Source organism: Oncorhynchus masou, chromosome 10 (assembly GCF_036934945.1).
Source record: "Oncorhynchus masou masou isolate Uvic2021 chromosome 10, UVic_Omas_1.1, whole genome shotgun sequence".
Taxonomy (NCBI): Eukaryota; Metazoa; Chordata; class Actinopteri; order Salmoniformes; family Salmonidae; genus Oncorhynchus; species Oncorhynchus masou.
This window is the reverse complement of record NC_088221.1, coordinates 32,032,982-32,052,843: the sequence shown is the minus strand read 5'-3', so window position 1 is coordinate 32,052,843 and position 19,862 is coordinate 32,032,982. Positions and strand designations below refer to the sequence as shown.

The window sequence follows — 19,862 nt, the reverse complement described above, 5'->3', positions numbered from 1 at the left end:
CATTACAATGGATTTATGAATTTCACTGATCAATGATATGGTTGCTCTAAAAACAATGTTTCTTTATTGTGATGAGTAGGTAGAGTATCTTATAATAGGGTCCTTTGACAACTCTGAGCATTACTGATGTATCTCACCATAGTTTAAAACATAAATCATAGAAATTATTTTATTTGATTATGCCCAGCATGCATGTTGCAACCACTATTTTACCACAGAAGAAGGCTAAGGCTATATTGCTACTTCCATATAGAACATTCTGGAAATTGTTATAGACTATATGGGTACTTCACCGTCATTGCATTGATTTGTCACTAAATTAATATATGGTATGATCAAAAACTATTAAATTGTAAACTAGAAGACAAAGAGAATGCATCTAAAAATCTCAAATCTGTATTTACACACATTATTTAATTTAATGTGAGGGAGGTTCAGTTGCTTTTGACACTAGGTTACTAGGTCATCTAACTGACATGCATAGTAGTAATGATAATAAGTCATTGTAAGTATAATGCAGAATTGATACAATAGATGTCAACATTCATCTTCTGATGTATTTGTGCACACCAGACAGACAGCATATTGCACATGACTAAACCCATTTACTATGGACAAACAAACAGTGTGTTTACAATCCAATTCTATTGCCAGATTGAGTTTTGTATGGTAAACTGTTTCAATTAATACTAGACATTATAACCAATCACAAAGGGCCAGTGAAATTAAACTTCCTCGCTTTCGCCGGAAATATGGGAAGAAAAGGTTGAATGCGGAAATGAGACTCCCACTGTGAGGAGTACTTGTACAGTTGCGATCGGGAGGGTGAGAGAAAATATCAACAGAAGACGCTTGCGTTCTCGGGCAGCGCTTGAGATCAGTCATGGAGGATTCTGAAAATCTTTTATTTTTCTAATGCGCTTGGAACTAATGAAGAAGTGTGCATGCTATCAACAGCAACGACGATCTGCGTTATTTTGTTTTCGTTCTATTCTCTTTTTCAATCTCTTCCTTGAAAAGAATGTGGTTGAATCCAGAGGAAGTTTTGCTGAAAAACGCGCTGAAGCTTTGGGTTACCGAAAAATCAAACGATTTCTTCATTTTGCAGCGCCGAAGAGGACATGGGGATTCAAGGGGAAAATTTACAGGTAATACGCCAGCTACTCCTATTCATCTAACTGTCTTTCGTCTGATTTCAGCAGCGTTAGTAGCCTATATTACCACTTGGACACACCAGTATACACTACGCAACACAGTAACAACTAATTTATAAACAATGTTAACTGCGATTCAACCAATATTTTTTGGGTTGATATTGTGCTGGGAGTATGTATCCCAGAGTGTCTCCCAGCATGTCTACGAGCATAATGTCGAAAGACAATTCTTGGTTGAATTGCAGCTACCGTATGTTGCAACTTGCCATAGCCTTGACTACAGTGTAGGATCCGGGTTTTACAAAGCTTGGAAACAAGTGTTCTCCCCATATTTGGGATTATCAAAACAATGTTTTCTTTGTAACTTAAAATAATATGTACCATGACGCCTTGGAGCAATAACAGGCAACTTGTTAACATATCACTTGTTTTTTGGACTGTATTTTCTTTCAGGTCTTCATATGTTCTTTACAATTCCATACAGGTTTGTCTGATGATGGACCATGATAAGGTGTCACCTGGTCTTGTTTTTGTGTAATCTTCATTGGGATTTTCACTTTAAGATAGAACTGTATACATCAGGCACAGGAGAGGATAGGGAGTATCATCTCGTAAAAACAATTATAACATTTGCTGGCAAGAGTTTAGAGTATTTGTTTGTTGCCATGGTTTCCATAGTTATATATATATACATATTATATATTATGTATATATATTATATATATATATATATAATATATATACATAATATATAATATATATATTATATATATATATATATATATATATATATTATATAATATATATTATATAAGGTGAATATATAATATATATTATATAAGGTGAATATATATATATATATATATATATATATATATATATATATATATATATATATATATATATATATATATATAATATATTATATATATATATATATATATAATATATTATATATATATATATAATATATATAATATATTCACCTTTATTTAACCAGGTAGGCTAGTTGAGAACAAGTTCTCATTTGCAACTGCGACCTGGCCAAGATAAAGCATAGCAGTGTGACACAGACAACAACACAGAGTTACACATGGAGTAAACAAACAAGCTAATAACACAAACAAGTCAATGGCACAGTAGAGTAAGGAAAGTCTATATACATTGTGTGTGCAAAAGGCATGAGGAGGTAGGCAAAAAATAGGCCATAGGAGCGAATAATTACAATTTAACAGATTAACACTGGAGTGATAAATGAGCAGATGATGATGTGCAAGTAGAAATACTGGTGTGCAAAAGAGTAGAAAAGTAAATCAAATAAAAACAGTATGGGAATGAGGTAGGTAGATTGGGTGGGCTATTTACAGATGGACAGGGCAGAGCTGTTGGTTGGAGTAGCCAGGAGGAAGGCATGGCCAGCCGTTGAGAAATGCTTATTGAAATTTTCGATTATCATGGATTTATCAGTGGTGACCGTGTTACCTAGCCTCAAAGCAGTGGGCAGCTGAGAGGAGGTGCTCTTGTTCTCCATTGACTTTACAGTGTCCCAAAACCTTTTGGAGTTAGAGCTACAGGATGCAAATTTCTGCTTGAAAAAGCTAGCCTTTGCTTTCCTGACTGACTGCGTGTATTGGTTCCTAACTTCCCTGAACAGTTGCATATCGCGGGGACTATTTGATGCTAGTGCAGTCCGCCACAGGATGTTTTTGTGCTGGTCAAGGGCAGTCAGGTCTGGAGTGAACCAAGGGCTATATCTGTTCTTAGTTCTGCATTTTTTGAACGGGGCATGCTTATCTAAGATGGTGAAGAAATAATTTTTAAAGAATGACCAGGCACCCTTGACTGACGGGATGAGGTCAATATCCTTCCAGGATACCCGGGCCAGGTCGATTCATCTGTGGGACGAAAGGTCAGAAGAAACCCTAGTTTTCGGCTCTTACAAAACCACACCCTACTTTTGTTATGGGAAGAGAGAAAAAGTCAACAATATCAATTGGAATTTTTTTTATATCCATAATTTGATTAAGATAAAACATAAAAAGGGTATTGAGCAGCACTGAAACATCTGCAACGTCTAGTACTCTGTCACTAGCTAAAATAACTTCTGCTTCCTATTGCACAAAGAACACTTTCCTGTGAGGGACATTTAAGGTTTCCTTTCTCTCGACCTCTGAGCACACTGTACATGTCCATTGTCCACAGACATACAAACTCAGTGAACAATATAAGCCGAACAAAATACATGATTTACAGTGCTTACATTTTACAATGTAAGCACTGTGAAGTAAGCGGTTAGGTGACGAATAGGTTTGCGTTGCCAGGGTACAATGGTTCAGAGCGGCAGACAGCCAGAGCTTAATAGTTGTGGTGTGGTCTGGGATGGGCAGTGCTCCAGGAGAGAGTTATTTGTCTGGTGTTCAGTTTGTCTTCCATCCCTCTCCTCTTTTGTGGCGGAGCGGTTGGGTGGGGGTGGGAATGCCAAACACTAGATAGTGATCTCACAGCGACCAGCCTGTAGCCTAATGAAAGTAGTAAGCCTAATGCCTTGTCTTGCCTGCTGTGTGCTTATTACATATTTGATTTGTCAAATCATTAACAGACTGTTCTTGCAAACATATATATATTTTTATTGTAGCTGAGGCCATGTGCTGCAGCTGATTGTTACCTGCACTTTGATGGGACTGTTTTTCCCAGCTCTCCCTAAATGCTCCATTCTGTTGAAAAATGGCTGTGCTTAGCAAAGGAAAGACAGAATTAAAACTAGACAAGAGGGACTAGTGTTTGGTGGCTTTGGCCTCAGTGGAAAATCATGATCCTGATTAGCGGTGGAGTTAAAGGGATACTATGATGATGAGTCTTGGCTCTGTTATGGTACCTCAGGATATTAGAGAGTGTATCTGGTTCCTTTAAGGTGATGACTGGTGGGGTGGAGGAGGTTGTTCCAGGTTTAATTTAGCCTTCTCAACACCTAATAAATACAAATGAGTTTGGGATGTTAGGGACTCTCTTAAGTTTGTAGTTTCTATGCCATGGGGCTTCACATGTGGAGGATTTGTGGAGAGGGAGGGGTTTCGATTCCAATACTGTTACCCTATGATTCTAGTGGACCAATGTAGTGATAAACAGAGGATAACAATACTTATGTTGAACCTACTTAATAGCTTTTATGTTCTATGTTATGTTCTCACATAATGTGGCCATTATGAGACTGTTAGTGACCATTAGTGGTACCAGTTTATGTCCAATCTCTTTTGTAATGCCTCAAGGCTGGCATCCAGTGCTCACTGTGGAATGTCTGAGTCTGTTATACACATGATAATACCTTTAGCTTTCTGGCGTTATGTCCAATAGGTGCCGTTGTGCCCCATCTGCTTAAAGGCACAATCTGTAAAACTTCCTGCTGTCCAACTAATGATAACCATTGATTATTGTAGAAAACGCCTTATGAGCTTCGTACAATTGTCTTACCATATGAAAATATATGATATAACCGTTCATATGGGTTGGTATAATGTTGCCTCTCTCCCATGTGTCAATGAGCTCATTGATATGTGTGTGTTGTCAGATGGTATTTCTCAGTAATTTCTGGTCTTTTTCTGTGTCTGACTGCTCTGGTCTGTCCAGGTCTTCTGGTGGGAGCTCTGGACACAGTGCTGGACTCCAACGCCCGGGTCACACCATTCCGTATCCTGCTACAGGTGCCTGGGTCACAGGTCAGCTGGACTATAGCTTGTGGTAAGCTCTGAGAAATGTCTCTCCTTTTCCTCTCGCCTATGCTCATATTTGTCGGTCGGTAGGTCCCTGCTTCTACTCTCTTTCTCTGGCTCTCTCTCTGTGTATCTATTTCTATGATGTGTGTGCGCGTGTGTCTGTTGTTATACAGGTGCTGCTGTTGAGGACATGAACAGGCATTGGGACTGGCTGGTCCAGAATCTACTCCACTCTCTCTCAGTATTTGAGAACAAGGAGGATGTCGCCAGCTTCGTCAAAGGGAAAGTCAAGGTACTGTACTATTAGAATAAGATTAACTATATACCTGTGATACTCTGTAAATACTATGTAGGCCTACTATCAACAACTACTGTGTTCAACTTAATCTGACTATCAAATGTTGTCTCTTCTTGACTTTCTTTTCTATTTCTGTGTATCTTGCTCTCACCCTGTTTTGCATTTTTGTTTCTCTTCCTCTTTTTCTTTCTCTCATTGCCCATTTATTTCTCTTTCTCCCCCAGGGTCTGATAGCAGAGGAGGTGAGGGGGAAGCAGGCGGCTCAAGAGGAGGACCCAGAGAAGTTCCGGGAGGTACTGCTGAAGTTTGAGCTGCGTTTCGGCCTGCCATCCTCAGAGAAGCTGGTCACCACCTACTCCTGCTGCTGCTGGAAGGGACGCGTCCCCCGGCATGGCTGGCTCTACCTCAGCATCAACCACATGGCCTTCTACTCCTTCCTGCTGGGAAAGGAAGGTCTATCCCCTTAATCTGAACTGGTGGTGTCTGTTAATTAGAAACTCTAACCTGTTTTCCAGTTGTAAAGATGACAAGCACTTTATATGTCTTGTGAACTGTGACATACTTTCCACAGTGAACATTGCCTTTTTAGTTAAAGTGATGCTGCAGAGGTTTTGTATAACTTCAGCCAGTAGTTTTGAAAGTTGCCCTCGAGAAAAAAACGTGTCCCTGAAAATTGTGCATAATTGTGTACAATGTCATTAATTTCGTATGATATGTAACGTCCTACAAAAATAAAATAAAAATGGGTATTATCTGTTACGAATTCCAATTTGTACAATATATTTAAGAATTCCAATTTGTACAATATATTACACATTTTTAAGTGCTGAAGATCCTGTTCAAACTCTTTAACCATTGAAATCTCTTCAGTGTACAGTGTCTTCTAAACCTAACCCCTGACCTTTGACCACTTCTCTCTCCCTCAGTGAAGTTTGTGATTCCGTGGGTGGAGGTGACGAGGCTGGAGCGGGTCTCCACTGGCCTCATGACGGACATGGTGCGTGTGACAACGCGGCGGCGCCAGCGGGACTTCTCTATGTTCCTGAGCCTGGATGAGGCGTTCGGGGTCATGGGTCAGCTGGCTGACATCGCACTGCGACGCCTGCTGGACAGTGGAGGTCTAGAACTGGATCAAGTCCTCCAGCAGTCCTCCAACATCACCAAGAGGTCAGAGGGCAACGCAGAATAAGTTAGATGAAGTTGTATTGTAGTGTAAAGGAGGGCAGGGGATTTTTTGTGGGTGTGTCATTCGGTTTGTTCAGATTCATATTATCTGTTCTTTGTTGACTTACCTCACAGTTCTGAGAGGATTGGATTGGTGTCAGCAATCTGATTGATCGGTTGCTTTCCTGATTAAATAGTTTGATAAACAGTAGTTTAATAAGTTTGTCTCATTGTTATCTGCTTTGGTCAAAAGAAACCTCATCAAGCACTTCCTGAAAATCCCTGATATCTTGACTAATTTACTTCCCTCTAGTTTTCTACCATCCTCTGTATAACCTTGCATAATAGTGTGACTGAATGTGTGTGTTTTAGTTCCATCTGTAGTACATTCACCAACATTTTCAATTTCAGGTTTTGTGTGTAAAATGACAGTTTTCAGTGGTAAAATTGTACTTTAGAGCTGAACTAAAGCATTCAGTTATATATTTCTATGAGTGTAACAGACTGTTTAGTTGTATTATTTATTTGGTAACTTCCTCACATGCAACACTTGCCAAGTGGGTGATATTTTTGTCCCTCCCCCATCATTCAGCATAGTGTAAATTCCTCATCACCATAACAGGAAGTGAAAAATGATCTGACCTAAATTGCAGTGACCAAAATACACTCCGATACAGGCAGACTATCTGGATTCTTTATAAGTTTTCCTTATCATAGCTGTCAGTCAGACATGTCTGAGTCACTAAAGGTAACGAGGCCATGAGGATTCACCCTCAGTCCCTCTTTTACTCTCTCTCTCTATCCTGGAGGAGAATTCCTAACTGTAACTCGTTTTCTACAGAACAGATCTCTGTCTGTGTCAGTCTAACTCTTCCCCCTGTCAGCTAATTAACTTTCTATGAGTGTCACACTATAATTCTTCCCATTTCCCCTCAGGGTTCTGGAGGAGCAGGCATTGAGGGCGTACGTCCTGGCTCTTTTCCGGCTACCGCGGGCCGAGTGTCTCCATGAGGTGGCTCTGTGTTCAGTGTGGACGCCCCATGCCCGCTGCCACACAGCTGGAACACTCTATACCACCGACAGCTACCTATGCTTCGCCAGTCGAGAGGAGGACCACTGCAGCCTGCTCATCCCCCTTTCAGAGGTATCCATCGTATCATACTGCAGTTGACTCTGCTGGCTTACCACTGTTTACAGTGTATAAGTGTTGTTGGACGTGTTAGAGCTTACACCTTTAGCTTTACCATGGTCAACTACATTAGTTGATATACACCAGAGTCGTGTATAGAGATGTATGGCTCTTGCATACATAAACAAGTTATTCAAAGTTTATTGCTGTGTTAATACCATTTTACCATATCATATTTTTCCTTACTGTACCATACTACCAACATTTCCTCGACTCTTGACCTTTTACCTCTGTCTCTTCCTGTGCTGCCAGGTGATCTCCATAGAGAAGGCTGAGAGCACCAGCCTGCTGCCCAACCCAGTGATCGTCAGTGTGAGGAGTAAGAAGGCCTTCCAGCTGATTGAGCTGCAGGACAGAGACAGCCTGGTGGATAGTCTGATGTCACGGCTCAGAGCCCTGCAATGGAAACACTCCATGTTCCACAGCAAGAAATCTCTGGTATGCTACAGCAATACTACCAGCCCATAAATGCCTGTTGTCAATTACACACATCATATCTCATGGTGATGCCCAACAGGCCTAGTCCAAGAAGCAGAATGCAATTGCACTGCAAGGACATATATGATTACGGCTAGTATTTTTACACACAAGTTAGTCATTCATTGTGTATATTTGACAAATTCTGGTGTTTGGGTGCTCCAGACGTCCTCGTCTCCCTACTATACCTTCTACTATGACACCATGTACTGTGACGGGGAGGAGATCGAGGAGAGACCACTACGCCACACAGTGAATACAGAGGCTCTGATGGCATACTACCACCACTCTCAACCTGACCTCAACAATAGCACGGCTGTGAGTATGGAAACGAGTGCACCGTCGGCCACAACCCTGATATGGCTGGAGCCTCCGTTATTATGATGTTTACATAGCAGATACCATAATAATGGTGGCTGCAGGGATAGCAGGGACACATTGGCCAATGTGTCGAGGCTTGACATTTAACATTGGTTGCCTGTTTCTGTTTTAAGCAACTCCTTTGTTGTTGTCATGCTAAATATTTGTTAGACTAAATTAAAATTCTAAATGTTTAGCATGACAACAACAAAGGAGTTGCTTTAACCAAAAGTGGAAACTTAACTTCAAGCCTATTAGAAGCAGACTGGTAACCAGGGTATGGTATATGTGATATAGTGGTAGTTCTGGGATGAGGTTGTGATTCTGTTACACCTCTTTCATTATTTAAACATATATTGATCCCTGTTCTCCCCCTGACTGGCACACTGGGCAACTTTACCTCCCGAGGCTATTGTTGAGAATGTGCTTACAGTACTACAATACTCTGTTTGCTCAAGGGTGTGTGTGTGCGTCCTGTAGACCATGGAGCAGGTGAAAGAGCGTATGTGGGATGACCACTTCTCTGCGTATGGTCGAGGTGTCCACATGTTCCGCACAGAGAAGATCCAGAAGCTGGTTGCCATGGGAATACCAGAGTCGCTACGGGGAGAGCTATGGATGACCTTCTCTGGTGAGCGGTGGAGGAGTCTGAGGTCATTGGTTGCTATAACAACAGGTCAAATATACAGTACCAGTCAAAAGTTTGGACACACTGTCAATGTTCTAGGTGAATGGAATAAGGCGGAGTCAGGCGCAGGACACGGGTATGAGTAAAGCCACGATATTTACTCAAATTCAACAATAATCCAACAAGGATAAACAAACAATCTAGATCACGTACACGGAACCACTTGACAAAAACAATCATGCACAAAACAACAGGGGAAGCCAGAGGGTTAAATAAGGAACACTGATTATGGAATGGAAACCAGATGAGTATAATGAAGACAAAACGAAAATGAAACATGGATTGGTGGTGACTTGAAAGCCGGTGACGTCGACCCCCGAACGCCACCCAAACAAGGAGAGGGACCAACTTCGGCGGAAGTTGTGACACACACCTACTCATTCAAGGGTTTTTCTTTATTTGTACTATTTTCTACATTGTAGAATTTATAGTGAAGACATCAAAACTATGAAATAACACATATGGAATCATGTAGTAACCAAAAAAGTGTTAAACAAATAAAAATATATTTGAGATTCTTCAACGTAGCCACCCTTTGCCTTGATGACAGCTTTGCACACTCTTGGCATTCTCTCAACCAGCTTCACCTGGAATGCTTTTCCAACAGTATTGAAGGAGTTCTCATATATGATGAGCACTTGTTGGCTGCTTTTCCTTCACTCTCCGGTCCAACTCGCCCCCAAACCGTCTCAATTGGGATGAGGTTGAGTGATTGTGAAGGCCAGGTCATCTGATAAAGCACTTCATCACTCTCCTTGGTCAAATAGCCCTGACACAGCCTGGAGGTGTGTTTTGGGTCGTTGTCCTGTTGAAAAACAAATGATTGTCCCACTAAGCGCAAACCAGATGGGATGGCGTATCGCAGCAGAATGCTGTGGTAGCCAGGTGGGCTCAGTGTGCCTTGAACTTTAAGTAAATCACAGACAGTGTCACCCCCACACCATCGTACCTTCTCCTCCATGCTTCACTGTGGGAACCACACATGTGGAGATCATCCATTCACCTACTCAGCGTCTCACAAAGACACAACGGTTGGAACCGGTCTAATGTCCATTGTTCGTGTTTCTTGGCCCAAGCAAGTCTCTTCTTCTTATTGGAGTCCTTCAGTAGTGTTTTTCTTGCAGTAATTCGACCATGAGGGCCTGATTCACACAGTCACCTCTAAACAGTTGATGTTGAAATGTGTCTCTTAATTGAACTCTTATTTTATTTATTTTTGGCTGCAATCTGAGGTACAGTTAACTCTAATGAACGTATCCTCTGCTGCAGAGGTAACTCTGGGCCTTCTTTTCCAGTGGCGATCCTCATGAGAGCCAGTTTCATCATAGCGCTTGATGGTTTTTGCGACTGCACTTGAAGAAACTTTCAAAGTTCTTGAAATTTTCCAAATTGACTGACCTTCATATCTTAGATGGATACACCTGTTATTTGAAATGCATTCGTGGTGACTACCTCATGAAGCTGGTTGGGAGAATGCGAAAAGTGTCAAGTTGTCATGAAGGCAAAGGGTGGCTACTTTGAAGTATCTCAACTATAAAATATATTTAGATTTTTTAAAATACTGTTTTTGGTGTCTTCATCAAAACTAGAAAATAGTAAAAATAAAGAAAAACCCTTGAATTAGTAGGTGTATCCAAACTTTTGACTGGTACTCTATTTAAGGGTGGGGCTATCTTTAGGGTAGATACAGTGCCTTGCGAAAGTATTCGGCCCCCTTGAACTTTGCGACCTTTTGCCACATTTCACGCTTCAAACATAAAGATATAAAACTGTATTTTTTTGTGAAGAATCAACAACAAGTGGGACACAATCATGAAGTGGAACGACATTTATTGGATATTTCAAACTTTTTTAACATATCAAAAACTGAAAAATTGGGCGTGCAAAATTATTCAGCCCCTTTACTTTCAGTGCAGCAAACTCTCTCCAGAAGTTCAGTGAGGATCTCTGAATGATCCAATGTTGACCTAAATGACTAATGATGATAAATACAATCCACCTGTGTGTAATCAAGTCTCCGTATAAATGCACCTGCACTGTGATAGTCTCAGAGGTCCGTTAAAAGCGCAGAGAGCATCATGAAGAACAAGGAACACACCAGGCAGGTCCGAGATACTGTTGTGAAGAAGTTTAAAGCCGGATTTGGATACAAAAAGATTTCCCAAGCTTTAAACATCCCAAGGAGCACTGTGCAAGCGATAATATTGAAATGGAAGGAGTATCAGACCACTGCAAATCTACCGAGACCTGGCCGTCCCTCTAAACTTTCAGCTCATACAAGGAGAAGACTGATCAGAGATGCATCCAAGAGGCCCATGATCACTCTGGATGAACTGCAGAGATCTACAGCTGAGGTGGGAGACTCTGTCCATAGGACAACAATCAGTCGTATATTGCACAAATCTGGCCTTTATGGAAGAGTGGCAAGAAGAAAGCCATTTCTTAAAGATATCCATAAAAAGTGTTGTTTAAAGTTTGCCACACGCCACCTGGGAGACACACCAAACATGTGGAAGAAGGTGCTCTGGTCAGATGAAACCAAAATTGAACTTTTTGGCAACAATGCACAACATTATGTTTGGCGTAAAAGCAACACAGCTCATCACCCTGAACACACCATACCCACTGTCAAACATGGTGGTGGCAGCATCATGGTTTGGGCCTGCTTTTCTTCAGCAGGGACAGGGAAGATGGTTAAAATTGATGGGAAGTTGGATGGAGCCAAATACAGGACCATTCTGGAAGAAAACCTGATGGAGTCTGCAAAAGACCTGAGACTGGGACGGAGATTTGTCTTCCAACAAGACAATGATCCAAAACATAAAGCAAAATCTACAATGGAATGGTTCAAAAATAAACATATCCAGGTGTTAGAATGGCCAAGTCAAAGTCCAGACCTGAATCCAATCGAGAATCTGTGGAAAGAACTGAAAACTGCAGTTCACAAATGCTCTCCATCCAACCTCACTGAGCTCGAGCTGTTTTGCAAGGAGGAATGGGAAAAAATTTCAGTCTCTCGATGTGCAAAACTGATAGAGACATAACCCAAGCGACTTACAGCTGTAATCGCAGCAAAAGGTGGCGCTACAAAGTATTAACTTAAGGGGGCTGAATAATTTTGCACGCCCAATTTTTCAGTTTTTGATTTGTTAAAAAAGTTTGAAATATCCAATAAATGTCGTTCCACTTCATGATTGTGTCCCACTTGTTGTTGATTCTTCACAAAAAAATACAGTTTTATATCTTTATGTTTGAAGCGTGAAATGTGGCAAAAGGTCGCAAAGTTCAAGGGGGCCGAATACTTTCGCAAGGCACTGTATCTGTATATCCTCAAAGGAGGGAGAGCGAGTACTGTTCTGTGTTCTGCTCAACTGCCTGCTTTCAGTTCCGTTCCTATGTACAATGCCTAGCATTTATGGTATGTCCCATTTTATCTTAGAGTTTGGGGAGGGGCGTTTAGAAGGCAAGCAGTTCCCTTTTTTCAAAACCAGATGCAACTTGTCTTGATGCAACTTTGTAGTCTATTCTCAGGGATCCTGCTTTGCTTTATTCTGTTAATGTCAGAGTTGATGTCATATGGAATCCAGATCAGCAGGATTTAGTGGGCATACAAATAGCTTGTGACTTCATCTCCAATGAAAACAAGCAATTAGGCCTGTGTGAACACACTGCACAGACTGCACCAGAAACAGACTGGCAGCAGACTGGCTCCACTCCACTGTGATGGACCTGAACAGACTGTTTTCTTTGCCCCCATGTCAAACTATCCCCAGTCACCTGTTTACTCCCTATCAATGTTCTAAATGTATCACATCCTCCAGGGGGAGTCAACAAAGGGCAAGAGCTCCAAACAAGCCTTGTCCCAAAGTAACCCCTATCTTTTTGGTGTTTCCAGATCTGAAGGAACCAGATAGGTAGGTAGGTAGGTAGGTAGGTAGGAACAAAAGAGAAGGGTTAGGGCCTAGGGGATGTTTTCCAACCAGGCCTTTATGTACATGTAAGTGCTTATATGCTGTTGCTGTGTAACACCGACACCATTCTCCCTGGAAATACAGACTCATCGTCAGAGATGGCTTCCCACCCAGACTACTACTCGGGGCTGGTGACAGAGTCTATAGGGCACAGCAGCCTGGCCACGGAGGAGATCGAGAGAGATCTGCACCGCTCTCTGCCCGACCACCCTGCCTTCCAGAACGTCACGGGCATCGCTGCCCTACGCCGCGTCCTCACCGCATATGCCCACCGCAACCCCAAGATTGGTTACTGCCAGGTAAGGTATCCACTACCATACAGTAACCTATGTCACAATGTGTATACAGTGCAGGTAGAGTATAACTGACTGCCTATCATTCTTCCTAGTCAATGAATATCCTGGCATCTGTGCTGCTGCTGTACACTAAAGAGGAGGAGGCCTTCTGGCTGCTGGTGTCTGTGTGTGAGAGAATGCTGCCTGACTATTTCAACCGCAGAGTCATAGGTGAGAGGTCAAACTGACCTGCATAGGTTTACCACTGCTATTGTTACTACATTGCTATTACTACAGCGATGGTTCGTCTACTTCCACTTTTACTGACATTATAGCTAGTACTGTACATTAGATGAAGTACTAAAAATAGAACTATCAAAGTCATAGCAGATCAAACATTAGTAGGTCTAATAGTAGCTGTTCTGGTGTTTAGGTGATTTGAATGTGGGGGGTTTTCTCCGTCAGGGCTGTTTTTCTGCCCTAACCACAACAGAGCCAACAATAACTCAAGGCTTTCTTAGCCAGCGTGAAGCGTGTGCTGAAACACAAGTTAATTTCCTGTGCTTTGTGCCACTATTTATTTCTCGCGCATATGAAATGCATTCAAAGTAATTTCCTCTTCTGTTCTGCTTTGAAATTGCAGTTGTTTACTTATTCTCCTTAGAAAATAGATTTTTAATCTCCATGTGGCTTCCTGGTTCAAATATAGTCTTAAAAGATCACTTATCTGGGATATTACACAATGAGAACATGTCATTCTCACACACATTTGTGGAAGTCAAGACATCATGAGTATACACATGTATAGAGCATATGTCCACGAGACCATTAATTTCCCTCTATGGGATGATAAAGGATGTTCTGTACTTCTACAGAGGTGTACATTCACGAGTTTATCTATATTAATGTAGATTTTCACTTGTGTTTGCAGGTGCTCAGGTGGACCAGTCAGTGTTTGAAGAGCTGATCCAGGAGCGTCTTCCCGAGCTGGCCGAGCACATTCCCGACCTCTCCCCCCTCTCTTCCCTCTCCCTGTCCTGGTTCCTCACACTCTTCCTCAGTGTGCTTCCCTTCCGCAGCGCCGTCTGTGTGGTAGACTGCTTCTTCTTCCACGGCATCAAAGCCATCTTCCAGCTAGGGCTAGCTGTGCTGGATGCGAACGCTGCGGCACTGTGTGCTAGTGCAGATGATGGCCAGGCCCTCATGATCCTCACTGGGTAATGCATATGGAGGAATGCATGCATGTCTACACACAGTTCACATCTGAGCATAGTCTACATTCTCACACAAACTTCTCTGCCTGCAGCTTTCTGGACCACGTGAAGTACGATGAGAATCCGTCTCCACCTGCCCCTCACCCTCCCTCGTCTCCGAGGGGGGAGGAGGAGTGCAGCACGACTGTAGAACTACACGCCCTGATCACAGACCTCATCATTGACTCCTATGAGGTAAGACAGCACTGCAATACTCCCTCCACACCACCAGAGGGTATTTGTGAAAATGTGGCACTGATGTTTGTTCTTGTTGTGTGTCCCTGTCCTGTTTTGTCAGAAATTTGGAGACCTGACGGTGAGACAATTAGAGCGGTTGCGATGCAGACACCGGATCCAGGTTCTCCAAGCACACGAGGACATCACCAAGGAGAACGCAGTGGGTCTTTCATATCACATCTCAAACAGTCACACGCATGCATGAAATACACCATGACCAAAGGTTGAAATGGTACACATTTCCGCTCCAAACTGCTTGACCCTTCCCCTCTCTCGGTGTGTAGCTCAGGGTGGTGACCCCAGATGTCTCTCTCTCCCCTGAAAACCTGGCTGATGTCTACGACCTCTTCAAGGTACTTCAGTTCAATTCAGTACACCGTTATTTATCTTCCCAGGACCACTAAGAAATGCATTGCAAGAGCACGATGATAACGTCCTCCACATATAGTCCAACTGTACAACAACACATCTGTGTCTGTTTCTCTTAGACAGAGCACTTCATCAACCTGTACTGGGGTGATGGGAGCACCACTGTGGCTCTCCAGCACCATGACCCAGGCCAGCCCTATGTGGAGCAGTACAGAGTGGACCGGGCCCAGTTCAAAAGCCTGTACGTGCTACTGGTTCCCTGGCTGTGTGGCCTCCACACTGACACTGTGGCCCACCGGACCTTCACACTGCTGGACCAGGACAGAGACTTACTCATCACCTTCAGAAAGTTTGCCGGGTGGCTGGGTATTTATTTTAAACGTTTATTTGAAACAGGGACAATGTACAACAAAACACAAGTCTCAGAAGTGAGGAGGGTTGCGTTGCACCAGATTTAGCTACTTTACATATTGTGTGTGTGTGTGTGTGTGTGTAAGAGAGGGAGGGTGTGTGTTTAAAAGAGGTAGGGAGAGTGTGTATGTTGAAGAGGTAATGTGTGTAATATGAGTGCTTTAATATTATGCTTTCATGGGCATCTGGAATTTAGCCCACCAGGGTTTTATGGGAATCAATAGGCAGCCAAGGCTTTTAGGAGGAGCTGCCACTGCTGTGTACAGTACATTGACTGAAGTAGAGAAAATATGTAAATTCACCTCTTAAACTCACAGAGCTGAAGGGCTCCCTCTGTGGTCCTCTATCCTTTAGAAAGACAGTATAAACACTAACTGACACACATTGTGATTTCAAGCCAATGACTGGCTGTTGGAGATGTTAATCAATTGTAATGGTGACAATTTTGTGTCTCTCGGCATCAGACACACTATACTGTGAGGAACTGAATGAGAAGATCAGACTTCTGTATCGTTTGCACATACCTCCAGGTGAGTCACATAGCCTTCCTACGGTGTTTTACTCCTCTTTAAGACATGTACTTTAGCTGGACATGCAACTATCTTTGACTAGAGATCCATTAACATTCATCGTAATGCGACTGTCTCCTGTAGCTCTGACTGAGAGTGAGGATGACTCTCCTCCACTGAAGAGCCCTCTGCTGTCCACTACCAGACCACTCCATATAGAGATGCCTAATGGTAACTTCATGCTTCAAGTGTTCCAGGTTCACGTTTCTAGCTCTGTCCTGTTCAGATGATCACGTTGATGTAGCTCCTGTGTGTGTTCATGTTGAAGAGGAGATCAGAGACTATCAGGAGCAGTTGAAGCAGATGTTGAAGGACCTGGCTCAGGAGAAGAATGTGGAGAAACCGCTACCTCTAATGAACCAGGTACATACAGGGCATTCAGAAAGGATTCAGACCCCTTGACTTTTTCAACATTTTGGTACATTACAGCCTTATTCTAAAATAGATTAAATATTTTTTTCTCCTCAGCAATCTATAATGACAAAGTAAAAAGTATTTTAAACATTTTTGCACATTTATTAAAAATAAAAAACATACCTTATTTACATAAGTATTCAGAATCTTTTCTATGAGACTCGAAATTGAGCTCAGGTGCATACTGTTTCCCTTGATCATCCTTAGAGATGTTTCTACAACTTTATTGGAGTCCACCTGTGGTAAATTCAATTGATTGGACATGATTTGGAAAGGTACACACCTGTCTATATAAAAGGTCCCACATGTGACAGTGCATGTCAGAGCAAAAACCAAGTCATGAACTCGAAGGAATTATCCGTAATGCTCAGAGACAGGATTGTGTCGAGGCACATATCTGGGGATGGGTACCAAAACCTCTGCAGCATTGAAGATCCCCAAGAAGACAGTGGCCATCATCATTCTTAAATAGAAGAAGTTGGAAACCACCAGACTCTTCCTAGAGCTGGCCACCTGGCCAAACTGAGCAGTCGGGGGAGAAGGGCCTTGGTCAGGGAGGTGACCAAGAACCCGATGGTCACTCTGATAGAGATCCAGAGTTCCTCTGTGGAGATGAGAGAACCTTCCAGAAGGACAACCATCTCTGCAGCACTCCACTAATCAGGCCTTTATGTCAGAGTGGCCAGACAGAAGCCACTCCTCAGTAAAAGGCATATGACAGCCCGCTTGGAGTTTGGCAAAAGGCACCTAAAGGACTCTCAGACCATGAGAAACAAGATTCTCTGGTCTGATGAAACCAAGATGGAATTCTTTGGCCTGGATGCCAAGCGCCACATCTGGAAGAAACCTGGCACCATGCTCTGGGGATGTTTTTCAGCAGCAGGAACTAGGACACTTGCCCGGATCGAGGGAAGGTTGAACGGAGCAAAGTACAGAAAGATCCTTAACAAAAACCTGCTCCAGATTGCTCAGGACCTCAGACTGGGTCATTGTCCTGTTGCCTCAAAGCACACAGCCAAGACAATGCTGAAGTGTCTTCGGAACAAGTCTCTGTATGTCCTTGAGTGGCCCAGCCAGAGCCCAGATTTGAATCCGATCGGACATCTCTGGAGACAACTGAAAAGAGATGTGCAGCGACGCTCCCCATCCAACCTGACAGAGCTTGAGATGGATTTGCAGAGAAGAATGGGAGAAACTCCCCAAATACAGCTGTGCCAAACTTGTAGCGTCATACACAAAAAGACTTGAGGCTGTAATCGCTGCCAACGGTGCTTCAACAAAGTACTGAGTAAAGGGTCTAAATACTTATGTAAATGTGATATCAGTTTATTTTTAATACATTTGCAAAAATGTTTAAACCTCATTATGGGGTGTGTGTGTAGATTGATGAGAATTATAAAAATACAACATTTGGAATAACACTAATGTAACAAAATGGGGAAAAAGTCAAAGGGTCTGAATACTTTCCGAATGCACTGTACAATAAGGAAGCAATTAAATCAGGGACCCAATAAACAGTCATTAAGTCACAACAAAGGTATAATAAACTTGTATTGCTTTCTACAGAGGGAGTTCATCCAGTTCTGTAAGACCCTCTACAGCATGTTCCATGGCAACCCAGATGAGAACGAGCTCTTTCAGGCCATCGCTACAGTGACCAGTCTGGTGCTGCAGATCGGTGAGGTCGGCCACCGCAGCCGGTCAGAGGTCAGCAGCGAGGGCGGGGCTGGAGACGAGGTAGAGGAGGATCACAGGGAGGGGAGTCAAGAAGACCACCCTGTCTTCAGCACTAAAGAAGGAGATGGAGAGAGGCAGGAGGGGACCAGGAAGAGTTCCGAGCGGTCTGAGAGTTCGAGCGAGTGGACGGTCAGCTACGCTCAGATCCTGGCCTCGCTCCTCACAGAACAGCAGCTGGTCAACTTCTTTGAGAAACCACTGGACCTGTCAGCAAAGGTGGCTGTAGCAAAGGTGAAACAGTACCATGAAAGGGCCGGTCTGCTTGTGCTTCAGCAAGGAACCAGCTGATTTAACATCACCAAGAGAATGACCATGTGACCCAATACTGGGTTTCTAATCTAGTTGCTTGTCTAGATGCCAGGCAGATTTGTCGCCAATAAGTTGTCTGTGTCCTCCGTCCTACAAGGATGAGTGGGTACCAAGATTCCATATGTGCCTATATTGAGTTCTAGGTCTGTTAAGCACAAGGGAGAAGTACTGTAGATGTGTAGGTCTTCCTATCCTGATAAAATGTGGCCTCGTCTTCTGGGACCAGCCGCTCAGTTTGAAAACAGGTTTACCAAACCGGAGGTGGCTGAGACGTGCATGATAATCAATAAAGACTACATGTGTCAACCAGTCAATCATATATATACTACTGTGAAACCATCCCACACATGATGCACTACATGAAACACCATGAAAAGGGATATTAACATTTTCAGTATTTGTAGACATTTTCATTTTCCTTCATCCAGTCTATGAAATGGGAACAAATTCAAATATGTTGACATTGGCTGCGTGGTTGGTAATACAGCCTAGGCAGGATCTTGTTTGCCATATCTTCCAACCTCAAGGAGAGCAGACAAGTGTTATTTTCCTGACAAATATTTTTTTGCCTTTATTTACTGCGCAATGTTTGTCATACAATAATGGAACGTTGGAATGTCGCCTGTGTGTGCAACATTGTAAATGTACTTATTTTGTCCTGTATTGATCAAATTAATGTATTTTGTTCTTTATGAATTCCTATTTTAAGTGTTCTGTAACTGTTTGAGCCTGTTATTCTACCAAGCATATTTCTTAATTCAAGTGTTAGTGACCAGTATTGTATTGTAGACCAAAGTCCTACACACCTTCTCAAAATCAGTTGATACCAACTACACAAACGATACCGCTGTGCCTCAGATTTGGTTAAATGGGTCTTCTATACAGAGAACTTGATTTTGCCAATAAAATCAGTAATGACATTTAGCTTTGGGTTATTCCAGAACCTGACTGTCCAGTTCACTGATGCATCTTTTTTACCTTTTTTTTTTTTTTACATTTTTAGAGGTGCATTATAAATGGGACCTTTGATCAATTCTATAACATCAATTTCATGTCTGCTGCAGTCTAACATGGTTTGTTTGTAAATCATTAAAATATGCCTCATCCATGGCTTGTTCTGTCTTTCAAAGATTGATTCACTAAGGAGATTTTAGACCCGCAAAAGCCCATTGTGTAATGGAATGTCCAACAGAGCTATTGACAGAATTTGTTAATTTCTTTACCATAAGCCAACTCCATTTTAGAGAATTTGGCAGTATGTCCAACCGGCCTCACAA

General features: G+C 42.5%; 1 protein-coding gene across 2 annotated transcripts; it reads left to right on the top strand.

Moving 5' to 3' along the window:
* Positions 1-778: 778 nt before the first annotated feature.
* Positions 779-19,693, top strand: LOC135547532 (TBC1 domain family member 8-like). Of its 2 annotated transcripts, none has more exons than XM_064976608.1 (20): positions 779-1,148; positions 4,779-4,889; positions 5,038-5,156; positions 5,387-5,615; positions 6,089-6,329; positions 7,263-7,470; positions 7,768-7,953; positions 8,158-8,310; positions 8,833-8,983; positions 13,096-13,310; positions 13,400-13,517; positions 14,218-14,503; positions 14,593-14,734; positions 14,838-14,936; positions 15,061-15,129; positions 15,265-15,511; positions 16,021-16,086; positions 16,210-16,296; positions 16,394-16,488; positions 18,106-19,693. In XM_064976608.1, the coding sequence occupies exons 1-20, from the start codon at positions 1,022-1,024 to the stop codon at positions 18,562-18,564; spliced, it is 3,408 nt and encodes a 1,135-aa protein (XP_064832680.1). In that variant the 5' UTR covers positions 779-1,021; the 3' UTR covers positions 18,565-19,693. The 2 variants fall into 2 exon arrangements, with proteins under 2 accessions (XP_064832680.1, XP_064832679.1); XM_064976607.1 differs by having other exon boundaries at positions 16,370-16,488.
* Positions 19,694-19,862: the final 169 nt, after the last annotated feature.